This window comes from Petromyzon marinus, unplaced genomic scaffold (assembly GCF_048934315.1).
Source record: "Petromyzon marinus isolate PM22_M1 ecotype Great Lakes invasive population unplaced genomic scaffold, UKy_Petmar_22M1.pri1.0 PM_Scaffold_100, whole genome shotgun sequence".
NCBI classification, from domain to species: Eukaryota; Metazoa; Chordata; class Hyperoartia; order Petromyzontiformes; family Petromyzontidae; genus Petromyzon; species Petromyzon marinus.
This window is the reverse complement of record NW_027423059.1, coordinates 121411-149025: the sequence shown is the minus strand read 5'-3', so window position 1 is coordinate 149025 and position 27615 is coordinate 121411. Positions and strand designations below refer to the sequence as shown.

The window sequence follows — 27615 nt, the reverse complement described above, 5'->3', positions numbered from 1 at the left end:
GGGGTTGGCGGCGTATACTGTGCCTAGTGAGATGCGTGATACACCCGAAGATGTGGAGCCCATCCAAGCCTGTGCTTCGACCCAAGGCGGAGGCTGGCGGGGGGGGATGGCATGGTGTGACAGGATGAACAACTTCGATGGCAAGATACCTCTCCTCATCCTGAGAGCGGGCACCACAGTCATCCACCTGACTGTCCACCACTCCACTGCACCCGAAGGCGAGTCGCCTTCGGCCCCTGAATCCACCTCACTCATTACGTTCGGTCGGTTTTCATTCCCGTCGTGTGTCGGTGCATGAGGGTTCAGATTTTGCTCAGGCTGACTGGCTGCTCCGACCGGGTCGGTGATTGGAGTTGGTCCATAGAGCGATTGCTGTGACCGCAGGTTCATCCGCTGTTATCGGATTGATAGAGGGGGTTGAAATCAGAATGTTCGTCGATACTGGTGCATCCGCGACTATCATTTCCAAGTTGATTTTTAACATTCTGCCCCCTAAATGTCGTACCCTATGTCCCGTCAGGGTTCCGTGCTTTTATGCAAATGGATGCTCATTGGGCCTCACTGGGAAAATAAGAGCGGAGGTGTGTATTGGAGATATTAAATTGACGAGGCCAGTTCTTGTATCAACGTCCCTTGCTGTTCCTTGCTTGCTCAGGACTGACTTCTTGAGGCAGATGCCCCTGAAAATTTTGATCGATCAAGGTTCCCTTGAGTTACCATTGGGCCATCGAATGGCCTTTTGCCTTCTCCCACTCGATTGTTCTTTGCCAACGCTACTGTACAAGCGCTTGCGAGTAAGACCGTAAAGATTCCCCCCAGCATGCAAATGTTGGTTCCTTTACGATTGCGCAAGCCGCTAGACCAGGAGGCGACTGAGGGTGGAATTCTTCTAGGATCCTCAAACAAAGACATTCGTGGTTTGCCGTTGGTGGGGGCCCAAACTATCATATCCAATTGCCAGGAACCGCTCATTCAAGTCCTGAAGGCAGGGTTGGACATGTTTGTCATTCAGGAGGGCACCGTGCTAGCTCACGTGTCGTCCATCCTTCACGAGGGAAACATCATTGGCGGTGTAGGGGGTCACGTTGAATACGAAGCCGCAACAGGTTTCTGATGAAAAGTGGATGGATACGCTTTGTTCCGAAAATTCGGAATTGTTCGAGTCCCAGAGTCACCACATCGATATGGGCGACGCCGCTCCCATCCAGCAGAACCCCTACCGGCTGAGCCCTATGGAAAAAGAACACGTACAGCTGGCAGTTGATGAAACGTTGGCCGCCGATATTATCTCACCATCCACCAGCCCGTGGGGAGCCCCGATTGCTCTTGTTAAAAAGGCAGGATGGTAGTTTGCACTTCTGTGTTGACTTCTGTAAGCTTAATAAGATCTCTGTAGCTGACCCGTACCCTCTTCCTCGGATGGACGATTCCTTGGACGCTCTCGCAGGGGCATATTATTTTTCGACTCTTGACCTATCTTGATTTTCGCAGTTGCCCTTGGATGAATCCTCTAAACCGAAGACAGCTTTTCGCACATCACAAGGCTTATTTGAATTAAATCAGCTTACGATGGGTCTTCACTCCACTCGGCTACGTTCCAGCGATTGACGGAACTAGTTCTGGCAGGCCTTCAGTGGGACTCATGCCTAATATATCTGGACGATGTTATCGTTTTTAGCCGTACGTTTAAAAAACATCTGCAGAAGTGTCAACCTGCTCCAAAAATGGGTTCGGTATCTTGGCCACATAGTCAGTAAATCAGGGATAGCGATGGACCTGAACAAAACCACATGTGTCCATACTTGGCTGACCCCCACGTCGGTGGGGAAGGAGGTGTGGAGTTTCATTGGATTTGCATCCTATTACCGCCGTTTTGTCACCGGGTTTGCCACGATCGCCAAACCTCTCCACGCCCTGACGGCAAAAGGTGAGAAGTTCCATTGGGGGCAGTAGGAGGAGGCCACATTTGTTGTGCTCTGGGATGGCTTGGTGAACGCCCCTCCCCTCCACTACCCCGACTTTTCCTTGCCGTTCATCCTTGATACGTATGCTAGCAACACCGGAATTGGCGCTGTTCTGTCTCAAGTCGTTATGGCATGGAAAGTGTTGTAGCATATGGCAGCAGAGTCATGTCTCCGGCGGAACTTTTGGCAACTGTTTTTTTTTGTGCAACAGTATCACGCCTATCTTTATGGCAGACGCTTTGAGATGCTCTCTGACCATGCAGCGCTACAGTACGCGCTGCATATTGAGCAACCATCTGACCAATTTTCATGTTGGTTGGAAGTCCACCAGGACTATTGCATTACTGTTTCCTTTTGTAAAGGTACCCAACACACGAACGCGGATGCCCTTTCGCGATTACCAACGAGCGACGGGTGAACGTGTTTCTCGGGCCGGGGCGCTGTAAGGCACCTGCTGAAGACTCGCCTCGTCCCCTTCTGGCATTGGCTGAGGTTGACATCTCTGAGGAAAGCCGACGGTCCTGTTGCGCATGACGCCGTTATTGGCATGAACCATGCAGACTTCGGACGCCTTCAGGTGGAAGACGCTTCCCTGTTCAAGTTACAACGCCGTGTCAAGGAGGTGGACGGGGGTGGTGAATCGACGGGGTGTAGCCTCTGTCATCCTCAGAGGCAGATTGCTCATGCATTGGAATGGAGGATTGACACGTTACAACATTGTCGTGCCTACTGCCCTACGGAGTAAAGTCATCTGGGCTGTGCATGAGCGACTGTTGCACCTTGGGGTGCATAAGATGCTAGCCACACTTAAGCTCGACTTCTTCTGGCCTGGCATGGTGGAAGATGTCGCTATTGTATTCAAGGGGTGTGTGCAGTGTGCACGGCGGAAACCCCCGTCCAAACTCTGCTGTCCACCATTGCAATCCATTCAGGTTTCCCGCATAAATGAGCTGGTCGCTCTTGTTATCCTTGGTCCATTTCCTACCACCCCTCGTGGCAATAAGTATTTACTGGTGGGCGTCAAATATTTTAGCCGATGGCTTGGCCGCCGCCCAACCAATCGGATTTGGCCATCACCGAGGCATTCCTTGATTGCTATGTGATGGACAAGGGGGGCCCTGAGCATCTTCTGACCGATCAGGGCAAGGAATTTTCTTCAAAATTGCTGCGGGAGGTGTACGACTTGTTGGGAACAAATAAAATACGCACGTCACCATACCACCCCCAGACGGATGGAATGGTGGAGCGGCTGCAGAGGACTCTGACCTCCATGTTGAGCCATCAGGTCAGTGAGTCCCAGCTTGACTGGGACTTGCATGTTACCGGGGTCCTAGCTGCCTATAGAATGGCCCCTCACCCATCCACCGGCTTCTCACCATTTTTTAAATGTATGGAAGAGAACACGACCCCCAGATTGATGTCCAATTATGAACCGAGCCAAACAAGGCTAAATCTAAAATTTCGGAGTCCATGCGCTTTACCCTTCAGAGGCTTTCAGAAGCACGCGAGGTTTCCAGAGAGAATTCCAATTCGTGCCAATTGTCAAATGAGCAGCTGAGGGGTCTCCATCTTTCCGGACATGAGTGGGCTTCAGGCGACAGAGCCTGGCTGCACTGTCCCCACATACTGGTGGGTACTTCACCGAAATTGTTTAAACCCTGGAGGGGGACGTTTGGCGTGATTCGGTTCGTTTGGCTTCAGTGTGAAAAAAATTTGCTTGGGTCGGCGGAGTTGGTTTGTACATCCCTCTCGCCTCAAGCCTTTCATCACGCTGCGTGAATTCATCCCATCTACACTACACAGGGGCCAAGTGTCAGATGTGTCTGGCGAGCTGAGGTGTGTACCCACTGAGGTTGGTTCTCAGGGGAGTCATGTGATCCCATCCTCAGATGCCGCACGTTTAACATCCCCCAAGCCGCCACCTGCGCCATCTTCACAATCTTCGGGAGCGGAAGGCTCGTCTGCCCGGCCGACTGCTCTTTGCTCGATGGGACATTTTGAAATTCCCCCTGGGACCCCCGAGGAGAGTACGCCCACCTCTCCTGGGAGCCTGGCCACAAGAACTCGATCAAAGACTCTTCGGTTTTTGTATATATTGTATATATTGTATAGATGGGTTGAAGTATTTATTTGTTGATGCACACTAACGGGTTGTTCGTTTTGTTCTTTTATTGAAGGGGGAGTTGACAAAGGGGCCCCAAGTGAGGGCTAGGGGGGGTCACGTGGTTGGGATCCAGATCCTGCTCTAGGATTCTGTAAGGTGTTCGTGACCAAGGGTGGAGCCAGCCATGCCGCAGAGAATATAAGCCGGGTCCCGAGAGGGACCAGGGTTGTTGTTGTTGTTGTTGTTTTTCATCCTGGAAGAAACATTCGTCGACGGTCTACGTTCTATGATCTACGTTCTCCGTTCAACGAGTCTCCAACACGTGTACCTGGACCCGAGCTGTTGGTCCCGGTCTGTAGTAGCTAGTTACTTTGTAATTAGTGTAGTTAGCCTGGTGGTCACCACCATAGGTTGTTATTCTAAGGGGAAGTTACCCTGTGTGTTGGAGTTAAATAAATCTGTTGCCTCCAAGTCTACGTCTGCGACTCAGTTGAACTCACTACACATTTACAACTTAGAGCGTTATTACTACGGCTATCAGTCAGCCCTGATGGTTTCCACCTTATCGCTCCACAATTAGTTTGTCCCAATCTCGTCCACCTTGTTCTTTGTGCATCCCCGGGCAAGTGCGGAGATCGCGGGCCTCGCTCCCCTAATATACCCCCTTGGCCCCGCCCCTATCAGACAGTGCCCCCACTCCACTGTGGCAAGTGTATTGTTTATTGGATAATTTATTATCATCAATACAGTACCTTCCGGCCACCTGTTTCTAATTATCTGTCTGAAACTCATCCCTAAGTTTTTGTGTTGAATATAATGGGAAAATATTTTCTGATCACGAAATTTTGTTTGACTCGTGTTTTTTCCAGAACTCATCCATTTATAAAGTAGAGGGAAGCCAGTACTATGCATGATGTTCTCAGGCTCATGTCTAATCTGACATTATCATGTTGGAGGACTTCTGACATCCGACTGATGACGTTCATGATGGTCATGGCCTTTCTTTTAGTGAACAGAAAAACACATTGTATCAGTTCAATACTGTAAAATACAGTAATTGAGAAAAAAAGGCAATCGGAGGGGTAACCATCTCGTAAATATTAAAAATGAAATGTTTTTGTTTAAAAGAGCCTGCGGCAGTGGCACCAGGTCAATGGCAATTATGAATGCCTATCATTGTTGGCACTTTCCAAGGAATAGCTCATGTTAATGTCCCACAAAGAGGTACTCATCAACTCCAGAGGGATCAAAGGATGATTCAGTACCTTATCGAGATATTAAGTTATTATCTTTAATGCTAGCTCTCTGTCTTATTGGACCCCTCACCCTCCAAAAACTATTGACAATGGCCATCAAAATCATTTGGAACAATATGACATGGTTCAAACGAATAACTGCCCACTGGAAGCATTTCTGAAGACAACAGATGAATAATTTAGAGAATGCAGAAATCTCTTGTCAACCTTAATTCACTGTGTTCCACTAAATCTTCTCATCTCAACTAATTTTTTTCATCTGCTTCCTTTTCCCTTCCATAATTTGGCCACCATTGCATTGTTAATGTTGACCTTACATCTGATGTGCTAGATTATCACCTGCCAACTCTAGTTGGCAGGTGATTATCTAGCTAGTTTTATATATAGGATTTTTTATGGAAAAAACTTTTTTTGCCGTTGGTCAGTTCCATTCTTTGTCCAATTTTAGCTCAAAAGAGAATGCGTCCTGCCTTGAATCTCGTTGAAAATTTCACGCACAACGAGGCTGCTACAGAGAGCAATGCACATTATACAATCGGCAAGCCAATGTTTTATTCGTATATGTGACATTTAGTAAGATCAAGTGCAGATGCAAATGTAATTTCATTATTTGTGCAGTCATTGATGACCTGGCTGAGGCCATGAAATATCTGCACTAGAAAAGTCGCTCAATAACAGGAAGCTGATGAAGGATATTGGCAGTACCAGCTTCGCGCTCTGCCCTTGGAGCTGCCTGGCTACTGTTTTCATGCCTTCTTGACTGATAGCATGACTGAACTATTAATGGGGATGATATAACGCTCTAACGTTGTTCACGTCTCACAGCCGGAATACTGCCGACTGCTTCGCTCCTGACAAAGCGCTGATACACCGCTGGATCGAGTAGGATGGTCCTTGTGGCGAGGCTCTCAAAGTGGAAGATACCAAATCAGCTTCAACCCAATGGTGGTGTTTAGGAGAGCATTTATCTATGAGTATATATAGGCTGGCTGACAGATATGAAGTTATTCCTTCGGTGGTAATAAACAACAACAATAATAATAATTGTTACCCTTTGTCATACCACTTATGGGTGAAGTCTTTCCATACTGGATAAGTCGTGCAGATTGCTTGACCATACTCCATCATGCTTGTCAACGTGGGTTGATGACGAGAAGGCTCAAGGCCAGTTTGCTTGATGGTAACTATGACTGAGAATCAAACTAAAGTGGTCTGATTCATATTGCAATGGCCAACCATTGTGCCACCGTTACACTCGTATGCATAAGTTAACAGGGAAAAAAACTATACCGTTTTTGTTACTGTGAATAAAATGACAAAATAACATTGCCACTTTGGTCAACTCGTCGTCTTGAAATTACGGAATGTACAAATCTAAAGTCTTAGGTATAATGGAAAGAAGGGTTTTGCTAATTGGGCGATCTCAGAATGGGTAGCAGGTGGCAATCCTAATCAAATGCCATTTTTCATATTTCATGTGTTTAGGTCTGTTGTAGACAAAAAACGGCCTGCGAAGAAACATGTCCTCTATTCCGACATGTGTAAAGAAGCTTATTCGCAGGGTGCATTTTCATGATGATTTATTTCACGATAACATATTTACAGGCGAGAGTACGACTCACACGTTTCACAAGGCTATAACTACCGCAGTCCTGGTGGTTTCTAATAGAGTAATATCGAACAGTCTTTGTTGATGGTTTCTCCCATGTAGATCTCCAACAGTCGGCCCCGATGTCGTCCACCTGCAGTTGTTCTTCAGTCCCCAAGGAATCAACCCATTCGCGGGCCTCGCTCCCCCTTATATACCCCTACGGCCACGTCCTGGTAACTTCCAGCACTTGCCCCCGGTAGATTCTATCAGCAAACTCTATCGTCATCTACTTCCCTTCTCTTCGATGGCAAAGGTTATAGTGGTGTCAGTGTTGATGGGTGGAGACAGGTACAGGGTACTTTACGGGGGAAGGTTCGTAAAAGTCGTACTCCTGCGTTGTAAATACTTTATGGTGAAATAAATCATCAAGAAATTGGAACCTGCAAAGGAACTTCTTTACACATGTGAGTGTAAGCCTGAGTACAATCTCACGTGTTGTTGCTGTAGAGTATTTTCATTTTACCAGTGGGTCAATGAGATAAGGGGATGGTGATTAAGGTAGTGAGTGATAGGATGGGTGGGTCATTCTTGAGAGCATGAAAAAGTGCGTGAGTGAGGTTGACACAGTGAATGATCAGGTGATTGTGTGAATGATCAGGTAAATATATGACTCATGAGGAGGGAGAGGGAGCATTTATGTAAGTCATAGAGTAAGGGAAGTGGGTGAGTTCATAATGGAGTGAGTGAGTACCAGTTTATTTAGTTGAACAAGGCGAGAACTAAAGCGACCAGGATGAGTCTCATTTGCAAGAGAGACCTGGATCACCCAAATGACCATAGCTAAATAAACACACAGAGTTACAGTAATGAAAGCAAATATAAATAATACAAAACAACTGATGCGTCACATGGGAAATTGACGTAATGGAGTTAAGGGATGATAGAATATTTGAGTAAGGTGCGACACGGGTGTCCTCTGGCCCTTTCACGACTTAACATTTTTTTTGACTACGTAGTTTGAGACGATTTCCATGGATGTACCAGTAGAATCTATATCTGGTATAGATATAATGGGAGGCTGATCGATGCCCCAGTCCGGTCATGGTATGGCTCTCTATTGTTAAACCATATTATGAATGCGGATGATCTGGTGATTACTTCCCACTCTAAGGAGAAGTTGGAGACACTACAGCTAAACATGGAGCATTCTCCTAAATTATGGGCCATTACCATCAGCCTCACAAAAACAAATCACCTCCATGGGTATTTTACATCATCAAAATGCTCCCCTCCCTCAATTCCCCATGTGTTTTGGGGCAGTTGTGGAGAGAGTGGAGATATTTCCGTACTTGGGCAGTGTGCTGATGACCAACTCTGTTTCAGTAGCCGAGGTCTCACTTCGAATCATTCGAGCGGCATTCTATTTTCATCAGCTGCTGAATACTGTGTGGAAGCTACCTGGCATGTCACTCCATACAAACCTTCATGTCTTCTGGACCGCAGTTATACCCTCCCGTATGTCTCTCGAAAGGAACATCTGCACTGGGTGAAACATTTTGGTTAGCCCACGATCTATCCAGGGCTTAACGAGACTGGACTTTGTGAGGAGCTCAGATTCCTGGAATATCTGGACAAATGCCCATCTGTGGGCTCCTCCAGCAATCGAGGCTGCGTTGGTTGTGTCATGCAGTCCGGATGCACAGCCACGGCATCCCCAGGCAGCTTCAATTTGGCTGGATAGATGGTGCTAAATGGGCGTGGTACGGGCTAGAGAAGAGATGGACTGATGTGGTACAGAAGGATGTGGAGCTGATTGGACTTATTGATGACTGGTATCAGCAGTGTCACGATCGGCTTCTGTGGAGGAGGTTCATGAAAAGCGCTGCTGGGGAGGTGGAGGCAGTCGCCCTCCAGCAACAGCATAGGGCAGAGGAGCAAGGCTCAAAACAACGAGCAGAGCGCCAAACAACTGACACAAATAAAGTTGGCACAGTGGGGAGCACGGCTGTTGCATCTGCCGATCATTTTCCTCAGTCAATCCATGGCACCTGCGTCTATTTACATGACCTCCTGCCAGCCAGTCTTCGACACTTCACGTGGCCTCAAAATGCACTGAGAATGGCACAAGTGCTGTGGTGATACTCTTTGGTTATATTGGATAAAGTCACGTAGGCAAAAAATAAAATAACAAAAATCACGACGTTTCGGCCACAACACAAGCGGCCTTCATCAGGTGAAGGGACAAGACTGTCTGGAGGACAGCAAAAGCTTTAAATCTGCTGTGGTGATGTCACCGCCACTTAGGGGTGAACGACGGTTGTTCCGTTGTTGTTGTGCGTGTGTGCACGGACGTATGTACGCCTGTGAGTCTCGTGTATGGAGAGAGAAAGAGAGGCAGCCGTGCGTTGTGCTGGCCTGTGTGCCATTCTGAGCTTCATAGGCGCTGCTCACTAACAGCGCTTGCCCCAACATTCTGGTAAGGCTATACGGCGAATGATTGTCGCTGTTGTGTGTGTGTATGGACGTTCACCCCCCTCCCACCGCCCCCGTGTGTGCAGTTTTAGGGACTCATTACGCCCCCTCCCGACAAGCAGGCCAGCATCCGAACTAAAGGTAAGTGACAATAAAACAGATTTTTTTTATTCCATTTAAGTAACTTTATGTTTTGCTCACAATACAGTATTTATTACATTGTTGCATGCAAATGTACGATATTTTGTCTTACATATGACTTTGACAATGTTTCCATGTTTTGCTGAACCGTGATAACATCTTTAAAAACTTACAGTATGTGGATTTAAATACAGTACACTATTGTATTCAGACTTATGAACCGTTCGACTTACGGACAGTTCTCAGGAATGGAACCGATAAGTTGTATTATTCGCTAACAGCACCTTCCATTGGTATGGTTGACTACATACAATGCAAAGAAAGTTAAATATAGATACATATATATTGTACAGCACTTTCCCCAATAGTATGTTGATGTTCTATGGGGTATGTTTGTCTTTCTGAGTAATGTTTTAATTGGGGCGGTGTCATTTTCACAATTTCCCCAATGTTTTTACATTGGCCGACTTGCGCTTCAGCAATTTTCGCACCCAATGGATAAATCTCTTCTTCTTCTTCTTGGGCTTGGTGGTGGCAGAAGTGGTGGTGGAAGCTGTGGCAGCGGCGGTGGAAGGGGCATCGGTGGCATCATGGTACATTTGAGACACGGCGCATTTCAATTCTTTCAGCTGGCTACTGAGATGAAGGTTCTCTTCATGCAGCCTCTTTTCCCCATGCCACATGTCCTCGTGACGCACCAGCTTCCCGCGTAGCCTAAACTGTTCCTGGCCTCTCTGCGGATCCAGGAAGTTCAACTCCGTCAGGTGGGCGTGCAGCGACCTCCGGAGATCTTTGTTTTCACAGCGCAGCGACATTTGCCGCTGTGCTGCATTGCAGTCTCGGAGAAAATCCGCATGGAGAGACTTGCTCTCCCTGCAAGGCACTCTCGTGGACTCCAGCTCCAACTGGCACTCTTTAAGCTGTTGAACCAGGCTCCTGTTCTCTCTCTGGAGAGTCTCTCGGTTCTCCATCAACTCCTCCTGCTGCTGCTGTAGCTCCAGACGGAGCATCTTGTTCTTCTGACAGAGCTCCACATTCTGCAGGCTCATCCTCTCCGTAGACAACGTCGTGACCTCATGGTCAAAGTCTGAAATGGAAAGCGTAAAAAGAAGATAAATGAAGATCCCCATCCCAAGCATGGCCAAGACCAGAACGTCAACGATCAGCAGCACCATGCTCAGCTCGTGTTGACGGCACGCGGGACGGAAGGAAGTGTGAGACGCGTCACGAAGGGGCGTGTTATTTATACAAACGTCATTACCGGATGTGACGTACGCTATGACGTAAGCCATCCCTGCCCACTTATTGGCAATCATTGCCCATCACGTGACTCGACAGCCCCGCCCCTAACCGCGCAGCTCCTCCCCCATACTCTTCTTCCGCCTTTCCCACGTGACGCGAAGCGAGCCAATCACGCGAGAGGCGGCGCTCGGTAGGCCCCGCGTCCGCTTCCCGCCATTCTTTCAATGGGCGGCGGCGCGCAGGGGGGGGGCGGTGGGGGCGGGGCCGAGTTCACTCCACGTCGCGAGTCGGGAGGAGGAGGGAGGGGCCAGGAGAGACGAGGGGGAGGGGCCAGGAGGGACGAGGGGCCAGGAGCGGGAGGGGGGGTGCCGTGGCGCCGCTCTTGGGCTGCGAGGCCTCCCCCTGGGCCCGCGGCGCCACGCGGAGACCGCGACAGCAGCAGCAGGAGGTGGTGGTGGTGGTGTTTGTGGTTGTAGGCACGGGAGAGGTGGTGGTGGTGTTTGTGGTTGTAGGCACGGGAGAGGTGGTGGTGGTGTTTGTGGTTGTAGGCACGGGAGAGGTGGTGGTGGTGTTTGTGGTTGTAGGCACGGGAGAGGTGGTGGTGGTGTTTGTGGTTGTAGGCACGGGAGAGGTGGTGTTTGTGGTTGTAGGCACGGGAGAGGTGGTGGTGGTGTTTGTGGTTGTAGGCACGGGAGAGGTGGTGGTGGTGTTTGTGGTTGTAGGCACGGGAGAGGTGGTGGTGGTGTTTGTGGTTGTAGGCACGGGAGAGGTGGTGGTGGTGTTTGTGGTTGTAGGCACGGGAGAGGTGGTGGTGGTGTTTGTGGTTGTAGGCACGGGAGAGGTGGTGGTGGTGTTTGTGGTTGTAGGCACGGGAGAGGTGGTGGTGGTGGTGTTTGTGGTTGTAGGCACGGGAGAGGTGGTGGTGGTGTTTGTGGTTGTAGGCACGGGAGAGGTGGTGGTGGTGTTTGTGGTTGTAGGCACGGGAGAGGTGGTCACGGACAGGCGGTGAGTGCCGGGTGATGGAGGGGGGGGGGGTGAGGGAGTGGATTGCAGGGTGAGTGAGTTAATGAGGAGAATTAATAGGTGAGGAGGGTGAGTGAGTTGAAGGGTGAGGTGAGTGAGTGGTGAGTTCACGACAGGGAGATTGGGGCTGAGTGAGTGAATGCAGCGCACGGTAAAGATCCCCTGAGAGCATTCGCAAGAGTTGGACATTGAGTGCCGCTGTCAGGGTCCACACGCAAATTACTCACTTGGCATGATATACAAATTAACCATTGTAAACGATAATTTTTAAAAAAAGTACGCTATTAGTCAGAGCTAATGCGATGTGCGTTCAGCATATTTGTAGCACGTTAACCAACGTCAACATCGTCATTTAGAGTAACCATTAGTCCATACGTGTCACTTGATAATAGTCCCCGGGTCAATCACAACTTTGCCGTGCGTGCAGGCTTTGTCTCTGGCTGCTCGCTAGGGCTGCGATGCCTTTCCATGCCACAAGATGACGTTCATTGCTCCTTCCACACCGCGACAATATTTACTGCAGTGTTCTATAACGCGGCAGTTGCGTTGCTGAATAACACCGCGTTGTGTAAACTCCCTCGTTACAATGACTAATACAGGGTAAAGCACAGTCCGTGATAACAGCGTGAGATGCGTGTGTCGGCTGAACAAAGACCGAGGCGCGTGGGGAGCATCAGGAAGCATCCAGCAGCATCCCAATGCCTCGTGTGACGCTGTGCCCAGGCAGCCGTACAACCGCACATTCCTACTCGCGCGACGTGGTTCTGTTGACTCAATCGCGTTATATCCACTTAGCATCCGTGTCATAAAACGTGTTCCCTAATACATCCATCGTGCTATATCCAAATGGCGTTATGAAAACAGCGTTGAGGCAGAACGAACTCTATAAACTTTTTATTTTACCAGGTGAGACCCCTCTGAGCTATGTGGCTGTTTTTCTGAAGCGACCTTTCCACAAATGTGTGCAGTGGTTAATTTGCTTAACAGCTTTACACCGAACTCCTTGCTTGTGGTTAAACATGTTTGCGACTTTGGTGATTGAGAACTATGCAGATTTAGATTTATAGTAACATGTACTTGGTGTGAGATGAACTTCCAAACAATTTCCTTTGCTCAACATCTTGGAATTAGTTTAACACGTAGGCTTTCGCGACCAATATTATTCATAATAAAGGTTTTTGGGTTAGATCGCGTTTATTTATAAATGTGTCGTAACCCTCCACCACCCGACACGGCCAATCAGCAAAAAAAAAAGTGTCACGTTGACAAAAGACAAATAATTCACTACTTCAGCCCACCGGTGTGTTGAAGAGTTAATCCACATTTACAGTTTGAGTACGACGTTTCGCTGGTAAATACTTCCAGCATCATCGGGCAATTCGCCAGAATGGTAAAGCCCTCGCTTGCTCCCGGTTTTATATAGAGCAGCAGGGTGACGTCATCACTTAACTCATCAGGTGCAGTGATTAGAGGCGGAGGGGGGGGGGTAATGTAATTATATAATCGATTAGTAATCAGTCATTGGTTATGATTAGTAATGAGTTGTAGATTAGTAATTCTTTAAATCAAAATGTAATGTGTATTATTTAATAATACGCTTCCAGGCCGCACTAAGCCGGTAGCTGTCAGAGCGATTAAAGTTATTCTTGTTCCTCTCAATTTCAATGGATTCTCTAATTAGTCTTTGCCAGTAATAATTAGTTTTACACACCACTGCAACATTGTCAAAATCAATTGAGTGTCCTTGTTGACAAGCATGTTCTGCCACTGCCGACAGTTGTGTTTGAGATAATTTAATATTTCTCTGATGTTCTTTTAGTCTTACGCTGATGTTACGTCCCGTCTGCCCAATGTAGCAGCTGCCACATGAACAATTAATCCGATATACACCTTCTGTTGATAGTTTAGGTAATGCGTCTTTAGTGCAAGATACTAGTTTTTGAATTTTGTGTACTGTACCAAATCTTACTGTAATGTTTTGCTTTTGCAAAACGCGGGCTAATTTGTCAGTTACTCCTGAGATATATGGAATTTTTATTGTTTTAACAATCTGGTCGCTTTCAGTAGTATTGCTTTGCGATCGTGATTTGGCATTCAGTGCTCTGTTAATTTGAGCATTATTGTAGCCATTCTGTCGTAGTGCGTCTTTAACGTGTTTAATCTCTCTCACTAGACTCTCACCATCTGACACTGTTTTCGCCCGATGTACGAGCGTCTTGATAAGAGAGGATTTTTGAGCTGGATGATGATGTGATTCTGCATTCAGATAGGCATCAGTGTGCGTTTGCTTTCTGTAAACGCTGTGTGTTATTTTACCGTTTAGGCCATGTCCAAGCAAAATATCTAGGAATGGGAGTGTGTTATTCACCTCCATTTCCATGGTGAACTGGATGGCCGGGTTTTGTGCCCGGCCATCCAGTTCACCATGGAAATGGAGGTGAATAACACACTCCCATTCCTAGATATTTTGCTTGGACATGGCCTGAACGGTAAAATAACACACAGCGTTTACAGAAAGCAAACGCACACCGATGCCTATCTGAATGCAGAATCACATCATCATCCAGCTCAAAAATCCTCTCTTATCAAGACGCTCGTACATCGGGCGAAAACAGTGTCAGATGGTGAGAGTCTAGTGAGATAGATTAAACACGTTAAAGACGCACTACGACAGAATGGCTACAATAATGCACTGAATGCCAAATCACGATCGCAAAGCAATACTACTGAAAGCGACCAGATTGTTAAAACAATAAAAATTCCATATATCTCAGGAGTAACTGACAAATTAGCCCGCGTTTTGCAAAAGCAAAACATTACAGTAAGATTTGGTACAGTACACAAAATTCAAAAACTAGTATCTTGCACTAAAGACGCATTACCTAAACTATCAACAGAAGGTGTATATCGGATTAATTGTTCATGTGGCAGCTGCTACATTGGGCAGACGGGACGTAACATCAGCGTAAGACCAAAAAGAACATCAGAGAAATATTAAATTATCTCAAACACAACTGTCGGCAGTGGCAGAACATGCTTGTCAACAAGGACACTCAATTGATTTTGACAATGTTGCAGTGGTGTGTAAAACTAATTATTACTGGCAAAGACTAATTAGAGAATCCATTGAAATTGAGAGGAACAAGAATAACTTTAATCGCTCTGACAGCTACCGGCTTAGTGCGGCCTGGAAGCGTATTATTAAATAATACACATTACATTTTGATTTAAAGAATTACTAATCTACAACTCATTACTAATCATAACCAATGACTGATTACTAATCGATTATATAATTACATTACCCCCCCCTCCGCCTCTAATCACTGCACCTGATGAGTTAAGTGATGACGTCACCCTGCTGCTCTATATAAAACCGGGAGCAAGCGAGGGCTTTACCATTCTGGCGAATTGCCCGATGATGCTGGAAGTATTTACCAGCGAAACGTCGTACTCAAACTGTAAATGTGGATTAACTCTTCAACACACCGGTGGGCTGAAGTAGTGAATTATTTGTCTTTTGTCAACGTGACACTTTTTTTTTGCTGATTGGCCGTGTCGGGTGGTGGAGGGTTACGACACATTTATAAATAAACGCGATCTAACCCAAAAACCTTTATTATGAATCTTGGAATTAATGTCTTTTTAAATGGTCAGCTTAAGTGATTCCGTGATGTTTATGTAACTTGACCATTAAGATTATCTATGGAGCACAATTATTTCAGTATTATTTTTCATAAGTAAACTTTAAACTGAACCCATATGTGATATTATATTGCCTGATTATTTTAATTTTTAATGTAGTCTACATGCTCTTCTGGGGATATTACCCCACATTTACCACTCATTGATGTTCCCTTTGACATTGGTAATTGGCATTGTCACACCATAGTAATTCATGGGCAATTATGTAATTCGAGCAGGTATTTTTAGGACACTCACCCATGGGGGACCATTTTCAAATGTATTGCCTTAATTTAATAATACAAATAATTTATATATAATTTGACAGTTCTTATCATTGTATTGCAGAAACATCTGTGTGTCTCTCTGTGTCGTTCTCTCTGTGTCTATCTCTCTCTGTGTCTCTCTCTTTGGGTGTCTCTCTTTCGGTGTGTGTTTTTCTCTATATGTGTCTCTCTCTTGTGTGTGGCTCTGTGTGTGCCTCTCTCTGTGTGTGGATGTCTCTCGGTGTCTGTGTCTCTCCTTTTCTACGATCCGGTGTTGTATGTATATGCAAATTCCACCTCTTGCTCCGCCCACTTACTCTTGGGTTGAGCTTATCTCAAGCCTATATGACTTCGTGTTTCAGCAGCTTACTCGCTATATTTTTTCACCTGATTATGGTTGCTTGTGTTGCGATCGAAACGTCGTGATCTATTATTTTTTCTACCTACGTGACTTTACAGAAAGAACCAAAGAGTATTGTGATTGTAATTTTTATTGTGATCGTTGTGGTGGAGGTGGTGATATTGATGGTGGTGTTAACGATAGCGGTGATTTCGGTGGTTGTAATGGTGGTATTGATGGTGGTAATGGTGGTTGACTATTACCCCTCTCGTGTCCTTACTTCCACCACCAGGTTTAAGAATCTGCTGGTGTCTGTGCTGGAGGTGGACGTCTGGATATCTGTGCGGTCTGGAGCGGTGGACAATAGACTTCTGCAGCTCAACCAGGTGGACGCACTGGGCAGGGGGCAAGATGGTGGTGGCCTTAGAGACCCACTTACTCCCACAGAGAGCCATAGACTCACTCACAGAGTACACTCACACAGAGAGCCAAAGTCTCACTGACACAGAGCCATAGGCTCACTCACATGGAGACACATAGACTCACTCACACAGAGAACCATTGATTAACTCATTGTTTTTTTCGGTAAAGTCACATATGTAGAAATACCATAAAATTATATTAAAATAAATCAATCACGACGTTTCGACCGCAACACAAGCGATCTTGTGTTGCAAGATCTTGTGTTGCAAGATCGCTTGTGTTGCGGTCGAAACGTCGTGATTGATTTATTTTAATATAATTTTATGGTATTTCTACATTAGTGACTTTACCGAAAAAAACCAAGAGTAATTTATGCAGTCACGAAAGCTATAATTCTTTATTAACACACTTCTACGGGGAAGTTACCTTTACAATTCTGTACTAAACTAATTGCGCCCCCTTACATTTTCCTGCCCCTCCCTCTTCTGCTGCTGCCGTGCCCCTTGCTTTCTTCGGCCCCTCCCCCCACCTCTACTACTTATTTTAAGCCTCTGTCTGTTCATCCCTCCGGCCCCTTTTTTCTTGCTTCTCTGTCCGTCTTTCCTATTCTTACCTCTTGTGTCCCTGTATATTTATTTCTGCTATCTTATACCTCGTATTTGTTCACTCCGTCTATGCTGGTATGTTCAACCCAGAGGATGAACACGAAATTTAGCACTCTTCTGAAATTCGTGGTCTGCCAGGCAAGTGTCTAACTGTGTCGTTGGCCGACTGGTATTGCATCACGTAAATTTTTCTTAGGTTTGTTGAATTCTCGTCTCTCATCTTCTTGTTGTATTTACCTCCGTGCAGTTTAACGCTCTCTATGTGTTGCGTTGATGTCACCATATGTGCTATTTGTTTTTTACACCTGATGAAGATCGCTTGTGTTGCGGTCGAAACGTCGTGATTGATTTATTTTAATATAATTTTATGGTATTTATACATACGTGACTTTACCGAAAAAACCAATGAGTAATTTATGCAGTCACGAAAGCTTTAATTCTTTATTAACTATTGATTAACCCACACAGAGAACCATAGAGTCACTCGCACAGACTCGCACAGAGAGACATAGACTCACTCACGCAGAGAACCATATGCAGTATATCCACGTTTTTTATGTAATGTGTTTTGCTTAGCGCACCCCACACCCACTATAACGCGAGTAGCAGAGTAGCACATGACGGACTGCTCTCATGAGTGGTGTGGGTCTTGGCAGCATTGTTCTGTATTGCTGGGAGCTGATGCTGTACCGGTGCGCGCTGTGTTACGTGGCGTGTCATCCTCTTCCTCAGCCTTTGTTCCAGCATCTGTGTGTAGTGTCATCTCACTCACTCCCTTATAGTTTTCACTCACCATATCTCCCTTTCACGTCCTTTGTATGTATATTGATGAATGTAACGCATTTTTTTATTATTATTTGGCTGCTATAAATTTCCACGTCATAAGCCACTTCATTCAGCTATCATTTGTGGCCAGTTCGCTTCTGATAAAGAAGCTAATAGCTTAGAGGGCTTTACTAGGTAAGATAAAAAATTGTTTATTTTTTGGTCATTTGCTTACCTTTCCTATACTTTTCACTTCGATTGTGTTTTTGCATCGTTTGTTCTTGTAACTTTCTGTACCACCCCAACTGGAAATCTGTGAAAAAGGGCTTTTTAGATTCCTCCAGTATAAATAAAGATTATAATATAGATCTTCTACATATACACAACACATTTAAAATAAACATAGAAAACAGTGTACTGTACTCTCAATTAAAAATAATAATAAAAGTTTGTGCTGAAACGGAGCCTCCCCCTTTACTGTTATTCCTTGTAGAAAAGTTTTCTGCTTCACGTAAAATAGCTTTAAGCAGCAATTTTCGACAACGCAACCCCCACGTTAAGCAAGGATATGTGCACAAGCTTGTGTGCATGTGTGGGTATGCGTATCATTCGGTAATTGTATAGTGTTTCGCGTATTACGCGATGAACTTGACAACACCGGGACCGATGAACTAAACTGGTTTTGGGCTAACCCTAGGTCGACTCAGCCTCCAACGAATACCTGGTGCGGTGTGTAAACATCACTACTCGGGAGATAAAGGCGGCCAGGCATGGTGCTAGCCACCCACCTCATTGTGTACCGTGCTGGCTTTCATAGGTGCTCGCTAAAGCACTTGCCTCAAGAGTCTGTTGAGGTTATACAGACAACCTTTGTGTTTAATGTTTTAATTGGTGGTGGTGTAATTTTAAATGTAATTTTTTTTATGGCCGACTTGCACTACGGCCACTTCTGGACCCAACAAATAAATATGTTCCTCTTCTTGGTGGCAGTGGTGGTGTATATTTATAGAGTGCCTTCTCTCTTGACATAACAAGCACAAGGTGGTGACAGAATGGAATGATTTAGATGGCAGCGGTGTACAAAGATTGAGGAATGAGTGACAGCGATAGACGGTGAAGGGATCAGAGAAGAGTAGGGACGAGAAGGAGTGGAGGCTTAAGGGGAGAGAAGAGGTAGAGAATGGGAAATGGAGAAGAGGTGGGGCTTTATGAGAGGAATGGAAGAAGGTTAAATAGAGGGACCATAAATGAGATGTGGCACAGAGAGAAGGAGGGACAGAGAGAGACAGATAAGATTGGGAACAAAGAGGATGAGAGAGGACATGGAAGGAGATGAGAGGCAAAATTAGGTAGGGCAAGTCCATGGAGAGGTTTAAAGACCAGCGACAGGTATTTGAAAAGACAGCGGTAGTGAACGAGAAGCCATTGGAGTTGAAGGAGGAGAGGCAAAGTGTGAGAATTAAAGGGGAGATTGAAAATAACTCGTGCAGAAGAATTGTTTAATTTGTTGGGAGGGGAGTGAGGAAACCAAGAAGAAAATTACATTTGTAATTAGAGGTAGCTCTTTACATTATGAGACCTCCTTTGCCAGTAACAAGATATAGGAATAGGTTTTACCCTTTTAACTGGCACAAAAACTGACACCTTTATTCAAGGCATCTTTGCAATAACCACAACACAAGCAGTCAAAATGCAAACAGAAAAGACAACTCTGATAATAATATGCACTGTCCTTGAATTTGATTGGTCCACACCCGAGACGGCTTTCTTTAGAGCCTAGTCTCCATTGGTGTTGGACCAGAAGACGCCAAAAGGCGTACTTCCGAGACGGCTTTCTTTAGAGCCTAGTCTCCATTGGTGTTGGACCAGAAGACGCCAAAAGCCGTACAACTCAAAAACAGCGCACTATCAGAGTATTGAGGGCTCGGAGTGAGCATTTACATTATGAGACCTCCTTTGCCAGTAACAAGATATAGGAATAGGTTTTACCCTTTTAACTGGCACAAAAACTGACACCTTTATTCAAGGCATCTTTGCAATAACCACAACACAAGCAGTCAAAATGCAAACAGAAAAGACACCTCTGATAATAATATGCACTGTCCTTGAATTTGATTGGTCCACACCCGAGACGGCTTTCTTTAGAGCCTAGTCTCCATTGGTGTTGGACCAGAAGACGCCAAAAGGGTAAAACCTATTCCTATAGAGGTAGCTCTGTTAGATCCACTTCTATGGGTGACTGTCTAATACATTTGCGGTTCATAAAACAGTGCCCCAACCACTGCGCCACCATTCCCCACGTGAATTTACACACACAGATACAAAGATCCCCCGTGTAGCCCGTATAGCCATAACAGACTGTGTGACCAAGTACTGTGAGCGAGCACATACGGATTGGTGGCCAGCACCACGCCTGGCCACCTTATCTTCAGAATGGCGATGTTTACACACCGCACCAGGTACTCATTTGAGGCTGAGTCGACACACAATAACACAAAGACAAAGATCCCCCATATAGCCTAAACAGACTGTTGCGAATTGCTATTTGCAAGCACCTTTGAAGGCTGGCAAGGCACACGAGGGGGTGGATGGCCAACACCACGCTCGGCCGTGTGTGGCTGAGTCGATACACAGATGTACACACACACGCGTTTACACACAGTATCACGTGTAAATGTCACAGGGACTTTATCACCACAAATAACTCTGTCAGCGCGTGATTTTATATAACAATTTAAAGGATTTCAACTGCACGGCCGTGCATACACCTGTGGACCCCTAAGTCGTATGTGCTGTGCAACTTTAGGACTTGTAAATATTCCCATGCACAGATCTTCTCGATGCGATTATGTTTTTAATTTAAGAGGATTATCGTTAAAATTTTTCCGAAGGTGCGTGTGTATGTATAAAAAGGATTTGATCAAGACTTGTCACACTAGACTTTCGCGACTACAATGTAGAATAGCAATGCATGGTGCTGTTTTTGTTTTATTTTAATTACTTAGATTTGCTCGGGGAGGGTACATGCGGAGTGTTTTTGTATCTGAATGTGTAAACGTAGAAATAATTAACCGACTGCTTAATTAGCTGATATCTATCTGCTTCACCGTTACACTCAACGGGAAGTGAATTACTTGGTTCATTGAGAACAGGGACATACTATTTGTAAGGGTTCAACACGACACTTGTGGCAAAGCAGAGCTCTAGGGCTGAAACCAATCAAACCTCCACACCCTCACTGTCTGACAAATTCGCCTGTCGTGTTTACTGCTGTGGATTCATATTCTGTATGTAGTTTTTGGTTTACATGTACACGATTGTCAAATACCACACGCATGCATGTGAGCACACAAGCAATAAATAGAGTTATATTCTTGGTTCTTTCGGTAAAGTCACGTAGAAGGGAAACAATAAAATAATAAAAATATTATACAATACAATTCTCACGACGTTTCGACTGCAACACAAGCAATCATCATCAGATGTGAAAACCACAACAATAAAATATGGTTGTGTACACACACCCACACACATATATAAGAGAAATGTATACATCGACATGTAGAACATCTTAACAACTCTTATTAAATTTTGATTTAAAGCTTTTGTGACTGCAGGGATTCATATTCTTGGTTCTTACCAATATATACACTGCACCAACTAAGGCCGGGTCAACCTAGGGGTAGCTAAGAACCACGCATGGCCGCCTGTGTCTCCCACGTGCTGACGTTGATGCACTGCACCAGCTAAGGCCGGGTCATCCTAGGGGAGGCTCAGTACCGTTTCATATGTTCGTCACTGATGTTAGCCGTGAGTGGACATTCAACTTGGGCATCCTGGTTAGTGACAATGCGCTGACCATTCTACTACTGCTCCGCAAACAAGCAATTTATATAGAGACATTTGGTATGTCGTTTTTTAAATGCACGCTATATATACATACCCCTTTCAATTATAGGGTGCACATGTGCGTGTGGTTTGTTCACCCGTGTGTGCATGGTGCATGTGGTCCTTTACACGTGATCATCATTTTTGCAACTGAATTAAGTCTCGAGACTCCCCTTCGCACCAGTGCCGGACGATCCTAGTAGCACAAGTAGCTACAAATGATACGGGCCCCGCACTTTCAAGAACCCCGCGCGAAATGCTTTCAAGCTATCAATTCCGGTCCAGCGATTCTGCACTTGCTCTATTACTATCATACTATACTGCCTTCAACTTTTGTGAACGACTGGGTGTTTAAGTTTAGTGATTTGTCGTATTATCTTACTGTATAGCAAATGAAAAAATACAATAACTTTACTATGCAAGTTAAAAATCTGTGTTTTAATGTTTAGGTCTTTTTTTTATTTACAGCCCCTTTATAACATTTGCTACAGGCTTCGCACGAGCTTAATCCGGCACTGCTTCGCACACAAGTGCACTCGCCAGAGACACCGCAGTGCTGTGGCAACTTCACTATTCCCACATTTCGCTTGACTTCCTATGACAAACGCCAATTACAATTTAGCTAAAGCGTGATGTAAAGCCATTGTAACGCCTGCCAGGGCTTCATTGCTCACTCGATATTTTCCGCAAAGCTGATGGGCCAGCTTGGAGTAGTAGGGGTGATCGGCATAAGGTACTACCACTAGAGTACAAGATACGTCTTTTAGTAATAATCCTATGCGATTGTACTCTGTTCTTCCATCTTATAATCATATGAAGATGCTTATAAGCAAGAGGGCACAGTACTGCGACATGGATGTGGCGTGATCAAAATTATTCCTGGAACATTGTTCCGGAGTGACCCGGCTGAAATAAATCACTGAGTGTCGCCGTGAACACTAAAATATCACTGAGTTCAGCAATTTTGCCGCCTATTTTACAAAGTAGATCCGTGGTACGTGAGCACAGCAACGAAAAAAACAGACAAAACCATCAAGATTGCAGATAACGAGTCCAAGGGGTATTGCACAGCTAACGAAACGAGGTATTTGATGGTCGTTAACGAGACACAGGAATATAAAAAAACGGAGAATGCGTTATTACTGAAAGATGAAACAGACGAATAACTTTGGGTAAGAGTGCGGGTGCTACTGCCCAGAAGATATAAGTAGCTTTGTCTCCGTCATATATGCGTATTTATTCATAAAAACATAATTCTTTTTACAGAACCCATTGTCCCTACGTTATTCTGAAGCGCATCTTATCAGCAGAATTGATTCAGTACAAGCAAACTCTGGACAGGTTTCGACATTCAGTATCCCATCAGCAGAGTTAGGGTGGCTTGAATCATCGCTGGGGAACTTCCAGATGGTAAAGACAAGGACCGTCCCTTGAATAATATGTATCCTAGTTCCATACAAATCTGTTTTAATACTTAAACAGAATGAGCATGAATTATATGAAGCAGACATTTCTTCGTAATTTAACTGTGTGGAGCCGGTCGCCACCTGGTGGACATACAACGATTGCATGTTGGCTGGGCGCTCATTCTCTGCTGCTGTCCTCAATATCCAGAAATCCACTTTCCGTGCCATCCGAGCTGTTTACTGCCTGTCATTTAAATGTGCAAATAACAATAGAACCCATCACAACAGAAACATCAACGCAGGCTGGATACAAATACGTTTAACAACACAAAAAGGGTGTGCATTGCTGGTGCACAAATCTATTTTCACCGAATTTTGACTTCAAACTTTCGTGACTGCAGGACTTAATATTCTTGGTTATTTCGGTAAAGTCACGTAGATATAAAATAAAAAAAATATGAAGACCGCTTGTGTTGCGATTGAAACTTCGTGGGTTTTTTGCTTTTATTATTTTCAATTTATTATTTTCAATTTATTATTTTAAATACAAATGTTCCTAAAATTTACTATTTATGTATTTATGTTCTATCTACGTGACATTACCGAAAGAACCAAGAATACTATTTTCACTGATTCTATTGTGAAATCTTTTGTTTCCAGCCTGCATAATTTATATTTGTTATGATTGGTTTTCTCATCATTTACAGATTGGGTTACTGTTGCCTTTAGCCAACCGTCAATGGGGTCACTATAGTGTAAAGGTCATCTCCATATATGGGGTTGCCAGAGGCATATAGCAAGATAAAGTATTGATGACTGTCCTGCACTGATGAGTCCTAATTAGACGAATCCGGCCCATAGTTGCCTTTGTCTCACTGCTGCCTGTTGCTGGGACTGCCACCACGTGTCCTCAACTCTTTGAGTCTGTGGTCTAAACGACGACATGGCCACAAATTCAGTTCTTCTGAGCTGGTGGTCTAGATACGTTTGAGAGCGTGTAAACATTCATACTGCACACATCTGTATGATTCTGCATCTAAGACGACTCCCTGTACCTTCCAATGCCGTGAATCCTACACGTGGAGGGTGATGGTGGTGACGATGGTGAAAGTGGTGACGGTGGTAATGATGGTGTGGGTGGTGACGTTGGTGACTGTGGTGACGGTGGTAACGATGGTGAAAGTGGTGACGGTGGTGACGGTGGTGACGATGGTGACGGTGGTAACAGCGCTGACACTGGGACGCCTGCACGGCGCGACTGCCTCTCAAGGGCAAAGCTGGGCCACTTGGTTTGCGAGGAATGCAATCCCCTTTGCATTTCTAAAGGGCACCCCCAGTGGCAACGGTTTCTTTTTTTGCACGATAAGGCGACTCAGCATTTCACCTGCAAGTGGCTTTGCTCTGCACGTAGGGGTGCTGATTGCTCGATGTAAAATGCAATTGAGTAATGTCCGATTATCACGGTTGGCTAAGCACGGTGCGAAAGAAGTTCGACATACAAGAATCTTATTGCAGCCTCGTAATTTAATAACACACCGATCCACATTCTCGCATTTAGCCACAAACACACGCGCGCAGTAGAGCACACCCACAGTTGAGCACACCCACAGCTAGACGATAACGCGTGCTGCTCTCGAGTTATCTGCTTTCATCTGGCTCTCGTGATCGCCGGCCTTGCCTCGTCACAGCTGCTGTGGAGTCGCCTTTGTGCAGAATATAAATAACAACATAGAAACGCATACAGCCCCTGTCTACTGATCTATTTCATCATCTGTAAAACAAGTAATCCTGATTTGTTTACAGATGTTTTACTAACTAAAAGTCTATCCTTCCAAAAGCGGGTGAGTGAGCGGATGGGTGTGGGTGGGTGAGCGGGTGAATGTGTATGGATGGGTGGGTGAGCAGGTGAGTGGTGAGTGGGTGGGTGGTGAGTGGTTGGGTGGGTGTGTGAGTGAGTGGGTGAGCGAATGGGTGGTTGAGCGAGTGGCAGGTGTGTGAGTGGGTGGGTGAGTGAGCAGGTGGGTGGTTGAGCACTTGGGTTGGTAAGCGGGTATGGTTGGTGGGCGGGTGGGCAGGCGGGTGGGTGAGAGTGTGAGTGGGTGAGCGGGTGGGTAAGCAGATGGTGAGTGTGTGAGTAGGTGGGTGAGTGAGCGAGTGAGCGGGTGGGTGGGTGAGCAGGTGGGTGGATAAGCAGATGGCAGGTGTGTGAGAGGGTGGGTGAGTGAGCGGGTGAGTGAGCGAGTGAGCGGGTGAGTGAGCGGGTGGGTGGGTGAGCGGGTGGGTGGGTGAGCAGTGGGGTAGGTGAGCGGATGGGTTGGTGAGTGGGTGGTGAGTGTGTGAATGAATGAAGGAATGGGTGGATGGTGAGTGGGTGAGTGGTTGAGAGCGTGGGTGAGCGAGTGAATGGGTGGACGAGTGAGTGGTGAGCAAATCGGCGAGCGAGTTGGTGAGCCAGTGGTGAGTGGGTGAGCGGGTAGGTGGATGAGTGGTGGGTGGGTTAGGGGGTGAGCGGTTAGGTAGTGAGTGGCTGGGTGAGCGAGTGGATGAGCGGCTGGGTGAGCGAGTGGGTGAGCGGGCGGTTGAGTGGGTGGGTGGTGAAGGGGTAGGTGAATGGCTGGGTGGTGAATGGGTAACTGGCTGGTGGGTGAGTGTGAGGGTGAGTGGGTGAGCGAGTGGGCGAGTTGTGAGCGAATGGCAGCGCTGCTCGTGAAGCTGAGTCTCTGTGAGTCTCTGTGTAAGCCTCCGTGTGTCTCCGTGTCTCTGTGCGAGTCTGTGAATCATGAGGTGAGTTTCTTTGCGATTCTTTGCATGCGTCTCTGTGCGAGTCCCCGAGTCTCCGTGTCTCTCCCAGGACCCCCTGGATGCGTTGAGGCAGCGCTGCTCACGTAGCTGTGAATCTCTCAAGGCGGAGTTCTCCATCGGAGAGTCTCGCGTCACGTCCCGGACTCGCACCCAGGAGTCCTGCGCCCAGGAGCTCCTGGATCTGCCCCACTGCCAGGACCACTGTGTGCATCTCCACGGCAACCGCCGTAGCAATCGCTGCAACCAACATCACCGCGATGGTCACCGTAGAGACCGCCATGATTATAGCAACTTCCATCGCCATAGCAGCAACCACCATCACCGCAGTAATCACCGTAGTTACCACCATCACTGTCAGCAACCACAGCGTAGCAACCACAATCAGTCTAGCAACAACCACCATTACCACAGCCACCAATATGGCAACTACAACACAGCAATCACCATCAACATAGTTGCAATGACAGCATAGAAACCACATTCACTCTAGCAGCAAACCACCATCACCACAGCAATCATCGTAGTAGCCACCGTCACCAAAGCAATCACCATAACTGGAACCCAATAGGAATGAGTCGTTATGTTGATGATGTTGACGATGATGTTTTTGTTGCTACAAGTTGCAAATCAACTTTTTTCTAAACTCAAATGAAGAAACACCATCTCTACCCCCCCCCCCCTTTCCTCGCGCTCAGTTGCATAGCGACGCCGTGTGTGCTGTAAGTACCAATAATAAACACCGAGTTGTCTCCAAAGTCCGTGTCTCCGCGATCTCTCTCCCTGCTATACTAAGGTTTTTAATTTTTGCCCCCCTGATTCTGCTGAAGATTTCCTCTTCATACTTCCTCGTCTCCTTGTTCTCGAGTGCCTCCTCCTCTTCTCATTGCGTTCTGGATGTCCGTTTTAGTTTTAGTCGTAGGTTGCATAGTACCAACCACTGAGGCATGGACAGTCCTAAACATGGGATTGGAAACTGCAAAACAGGGAGTGGCTCTTCTTTTGAATAAAACAATGAATGCGGTGTGGGAAGCTGCGAATCTCAAGTAACGGTGGGCTCACCTCCCCATTATCGGGAGTCAGGTAATGGTGGCTTGGTCACAGGAAGATGCGCTTGAGAGTCTTCCACTCTGGTGGTGGGTGTCCATCTCGGACCCCATTAAAACCGACAGTGGCCTGGTTTCAGCCAGCTGATGAAAGTTGTAATAAATAATTTAATCATCACTTGCAGTTGGGGTTGGCATCGTCCCCCTCTCCTACTTATGCCCATCCATCCTGGGTTTAACCAGGCTGGATTGTGAGCTCACATCACGTGAGTTCTTCCGACGGGCAATGCTTGAGTTGACTGGGTCATCTAGCCAACATACCCAGCCACCACATGCTCAAGTAGCTTATGTTGGGGCAGATAGAGGGTTATAAACGGACATCACACAGGCTGGAAAAGAGATGGACTGATGCAGTAAAGGAGAATGTGGAGCCGAGTGTATTTGCTGAAGACGGCGCTCAGGGGAGAGCTGCATTTTGGGGACATGGGTGTTACAAGATAAGAAATAGGCTGAGCCATTGTCCCAAAGAGCACTTGACTCTAGAGCCTGTATGGGTATTAGGGGTTCTTTGTCTTAGCTTTTTGTGTGGAGGAGAGGGAA

The 27615-nt window shown here is 46.1% G+C and overlaps 1 protein-coding gene across 1 annotated transcript; it reads left to right on the top strand.

Annotated features, from left to right (window-relative positions):
* The first annotated feature begins 124 nt into the window (after positions 1-124).
* On the top strand, positions 125-26727 carry LOC142922557 (uncharacterized). The gene is made up of 4 exons (XM_076063342.1): positions 125-258; positions 11068-11775; positions 16376-16469; positions 26022-26727. Exons 1-4 carry the CDS (start codon positions 125-127, stop codon positions 26442-26444), a joined length of 1359 nt encoding a protein of 452 aa, XP_075919457.1. The 3' UTR covers positions 26445-26727.
* Positions 26728-27615: the final 888 nt, after the last annotated feature.